This window comes from Procambarus clarkii, chromosome 51, assembly GCF_040958095.1.
Source record: "Procambarus clarkii isolate CNS0578487 chromosome 51, FALCON_Pclarkii_2.0, whole genome shotgun sequence".
Classification (NCBI taxonomy): domain Eukaryota; kingdom Metazoa; phylum Arthropoda; class Malacostraca; order Decapoda; family Cambaridae; genus Procambarus; species Procambarus clarkii.
The window spans coordinates 14,033,217-14,038,216 of record NC_091200.1 but is presented as its reverse complement, the minus strand read 5'-3'; the positions used below and the strand labels follow the sequence as shown (position 1 = coordinate 14,038,216).

The following is a 5,000-nucleotide window of genomic DNA, read 5'->3' as shown; positions in this document are numbered from 1 at the left end:
GTATATCGAACAATATTGATCTACAACTCTCAGCTGAGATGTATAGTTAATAGACCCTCTCTTCTGAGATGTAGGATGTATAGATCCATGAGTATCTCTTCTGATATGCATAGGGCCATGACTCTCCTCACCAATGTATAGATCCATGACTCTCCTCAACAATGTATAGATCCATGACTCTCCTCACCAATGTATAGATCCATGACTCTCCTCACCAATGTATAGGTCCATGACTCTCCTCAACAATGTATAGATCCATGACTCTCCTCACCAATGTATAGATCCATGACTCTCCTCACCAATGTATAGGGCCATGACTCTCCTCAACAATGTATAGGGCCATGACTCTCCTCACCAATGTATAGGGCCATGACTCTCCTCAACAATGTATAGGGCCATGACTCTCCTCACCAATGTATAGATCCATGACTCTCCTCACCAGTGTATAGATCCATGACTCTCCTCAACAATGTATAGGGCCATGACTCTCCTCACCAATGTATAGGGCCATGACTCTCCTCACCAATGTATAGGCAACACTCCAGACAGGAACCTACACATTCAAGACATTAGCCTTCAGTGGGTTACACAATAATATCTCGGAGTGTGGATATATTCTAAAATGACATTCAACAAGCAAATTCAATATCTGAAGGAGAAAGAAAAATCACGACTAAATATAATGAGAGCAATCACAGGGCCCCGTCTCGGAGCGGGACACAAAGTGTTAAGAATGTTTTACATACACGCCGTTCGTTCCCTAGTTGATTATGCAGCGCCTGTCTTATTCACTCTTTCTCCTGGCCAGTGGGCAAACATTGAAGTTATTCAAAACGATGCAATGCGAGTCATAACAGGAGCTCCTAGATGGACTAAAATACTGAACCTAAGACTAGAAACCAAGCTATCGTCGATTGAAATAAGGGTAAAAGGGATCGCTGCATGCATGTTGACCAAGATATTGACTAGACCTAGAATCAGTTCACTTAAAGATATAATCACTGGAGCACTAACTCTGGAGAGAAGAGCCTCCAATAGCAACAGGTGGACCCATTGTGTGATAAACACCATCAATACATTCGATATAACAAACACAGTCACTGAGAAGGGTGTCGACAAAATACATGCAGACTTTGTTATGCAAGCCCCTTGGGAATCTCCGCCGGTAGACTTTAAGATTATGGTTCTTGAAGGAAAAAAGAACCAGACAAATCCTCATCTGCTGTGTAATATTGCACACATGCATATAGAAGCAAACTTGGCATATGACAGCTTCACATACTTCACAGATGGATCAGCAGACCAGCAGGGACAAGAAACCGGAGCTGCAGCTAAAGCAGGAAGCTCTGTAAATAGTTGGAGACTCTCAAATGGGTGTTCGACTTTACAAACAGAGATGCTAGCTATACAGAAGGCTTTGGAACATGCTCTTGCTGAACACAGACAACATGTTATCATACATACAGAATCGAGAACTGCCATTGAAACCTTGCAACAAGAACACATATGTGATAACATACATCTGATCACAAATGTCATATCATTAATGCAAACACTCAAACGACAAGGCCAACGGGTACTTACCAACTGGGTGCCAAGTCATGTGGGAATAATAGGACATGACATTGCAGACGAAGCTGCAAAACTTACAACTAAGAGAAGAAATGTAGACATTTACCTACCGCAGAGTCTATCACAAATTAAGAAAGTAATTAGAAACAGAGCAATGCAAAAAATGTACAGTGACCACAACACAGCAGTTGCAACATCAGGATCTGCGGGTTGGTACAAGAATTCAACCAACTACGAACCACTTAGTTTGATGAAAGGGAGCAGTAGAACAACAGAAGTACACTTACATCGCATCAGGCTTGGATACCCATGTGCATGGGAAATAGGCTTACAGGTTCCGGAAGATGAGAGGTAATGTCAACACTGTGGAGAAATGCCCGACAGACCACTGGAACATTATCTAACACAGTGCACAGTTACAAACCCATTAAGATTTCAACTTAGATTCAACAGGGCAGAAGAAGTTGTTAAACACATATGGCAAAATCTTACTGAAGCCACCATACGAGTCATAAATCCTCAATTCTGCCCAAGTAAAACAGAAACAAGCAACACTTAGTGGGCCAGCCAGAGGCTTAGGGCCCGCGCAGGAATATCCCTGCAAAAAAATGTATAGAGCCATGACTCTCCTCACCTGTGTATAGAGCCATGACTCTCCTCACCAATGTATAGACCCATGACTCTACACACCAATGTATAGACCCATGACTCTCCTCACCAATGTATAGAGCCATGACTCTACTCACCAATGTATAGACCCATGACTCTACTCACCAATGTATAGACTCATGACTCTATTTATCAATGTATAGACCCATGACTCTATTCACCAATGTATACAGCCATAAATATCCTCACCAATGTATAGACCCATAACTTTACTCACTAATGTATGGACTCATGACTCTACTCACCAATGTATAGACCCATAACTCTACTCACCAATGTATAGAGCCATGACTCTCTCCTGTGCGATGTATAGTGCCATGACTCTCTCCTGTGCGATGTATAGAGCTATGCTGGTGTGTCTGGCAGAGGGTGCACATTGAGAGGTGTGTGAGCAGCCGACAGTTTGAGGAGGACGGCCGCGTGGTGGAGCTCCGTGACCTCTCGCCCGGTAACTACTCCCTCTGGGTCAAGGTCAGGTCAAAGGTCAGCTACGGCAAGTTCTCCACTCCAGTCTTCTTCCTCATTCCGGTAAGTTATCTGACGTGTTATATTGTAATTGTTCACACTGAGCACATGTAATAACAGCACCTGGGAGACAATACCCACTAGTGAACTATAGGAGACAATACCCACTAGTGAACTATGGGAGATAATACCCACTAGTGAACTATGGGAGACAATACCCACTAGTGAACTATGGGAGATAATACCCACTAGTGAACTATGGGAGACAATACCCACTAGTGAACTATGGGAGACAATACCCACTTGTGAACTATGGGAGACAATACCCACTTGTGAACTATGGGAGACAATACCCACTAGTGAACTATAGGAGACAATACCCACTAGTGAACTATGGGAGACAATACCCACTAGTGAACTATGGGAGACAATACCCACTTGTGAACTATGGGAGACAATACCCACTAGTGAACTATAGGAGACAATACCCACTAGTGAACTATAGGAGACAATACCCACTAGTGAACTATGGGAGATAATACCCACTAGTGAACTATGGGAGACAATACCCACTAGTGAACTATAGGAGACAATACCCACTAGTGAACTATGGGAGATAATACCCGCTAGTGAACTATAGGAGACAATACCCACTAGTGAACTATGGGAGACAATACCCACTACTGAACTATGGGAGACAATACCCACTACTGAACTATGGGAGATAATACCCACTAGTGAACTATGGGAGACAATACCCACTAGTGAACTATAGGAGACAATACCCACTACTGAACTATGGGAGATAATACCCACTTGTGAACTATGGGAGACAATACCCACTAGTGAACTATAGGAGACAATACCCACTAGTGAACTATAGGAGACAATACCCACTACTGAACTATGGGAGATAATACCCACTAGTGAACTATGGGAGACAATACCCACTAGTGAACTATAGGAGACAATACCCACTACTGAACTATGGGAGATAATACCCACTACTGAACTATGGGAGACAATACCCACTAGTGAACTATAGGAGACAATACCCACTACTGAACTATGGGAGATAATACCCACTACTGAACTATGGGAGACAATACCCACTAGTGAACTATAGGAGACAATACCCACTACTGAACTATAGGAGACAATACCCACTACTGAACTATGGGAGACAATACCCACTACTGAACTATGGGAGATAATACCCACTATTGAACTATGGGAGACAATACCCACTACTGAACTATGGGAGACAATACCCACTACTGAACTATGGGAGACAATACCCACTACTGAACTATGGGAGACAATACCCACTACTGAACTATGGGAGATAATACCCACTAGTGAACTATGGGAGACAATACCCACTACTGAACTATAGGAGATATTTACCAGTAGTGTACTACAGTTTCTCTCATGAGGACACATGAGGAACACAACAAGCAACATATGAGGACACATGAGTAACACAACAAGCAACATATGAGGACACATGAGGAACACAACAAGCAACATATGAGGACACATGAGGAACACAACAAGCAACATATGAGGACACATGAGGAACACAACAAGCAACATATGAGGACACATGAGTAACACAACAAGCAACATATGAGGACACATGAGGAACACAACAAGCAACATATGAGGACACATGAGGAACACAACAAGCAACACCTAACAGTGGATGCATGAGAGGTTGTCAGTCTTGACAGCATCTTCAGAGGAGAGTTCACGTGGGTTTATTGTCTACCAGAGACGTGGCTCTTCTTGTATACATACGACGCTAGCCAGCATGTATTCATGCGACGTTATCCAGCATGTATACATTATCTTCGGTCCACCATGAATACGAGTTAGAGGGTTAGAGAGCTGCTAGCATAGCTATTGAGCGTTAGACCTCAGAGACCGGTTAAATGGCTTCTAATGCTAACTCTTACATATATGATCTATACATATCCGTCTATCCTATACAGACAGGGTGCGTGATATATATAAATATTTATATATAATATATATATATATATATATATATATATGTATATATATATATATATATATATAACTGAAAACTCACACCCCAGAAGTGACTCGAACCCATACTCCCACAACTGGTATGTACAGGGACGCCTTAATCCGCTTGACCATCACGACCGGACATAAGGAAGTGATAGCCGAGGCTATATGAACCACTTCCCCGCCGGCACTCGGATGGTAATCTTGGGCATAGCATTTTATCAAATCACCTCATTCTTTGGGGCACACGTGAGGAACAC

At 42.6% G+C, this 5,000-nt stretch overlaps 1 protein-coding gene across 1 annotated transcript in view; it reads left to right on the top strand.

Annotated features, from left to right (window-relative positions):
• LOC123774536 (insulin receptor-related protein) overlaps positions 1-5,000 on the top strand; it is an 879,124-nt gene that overhangs the window by 705,070 nt on the left and 169,054 nt on the right. Inside the window, exon 19 of the mRNA XM_069303789.1 lies at positions 2,608-2,769. Within this exon, the coding sequence (XP_069159890.1) occupies positions 2,608-2,769 (162 nt within the window). The remainder of the gene's footprint in view (positions 1-2,607; positions 2,770-5,000) is intronic.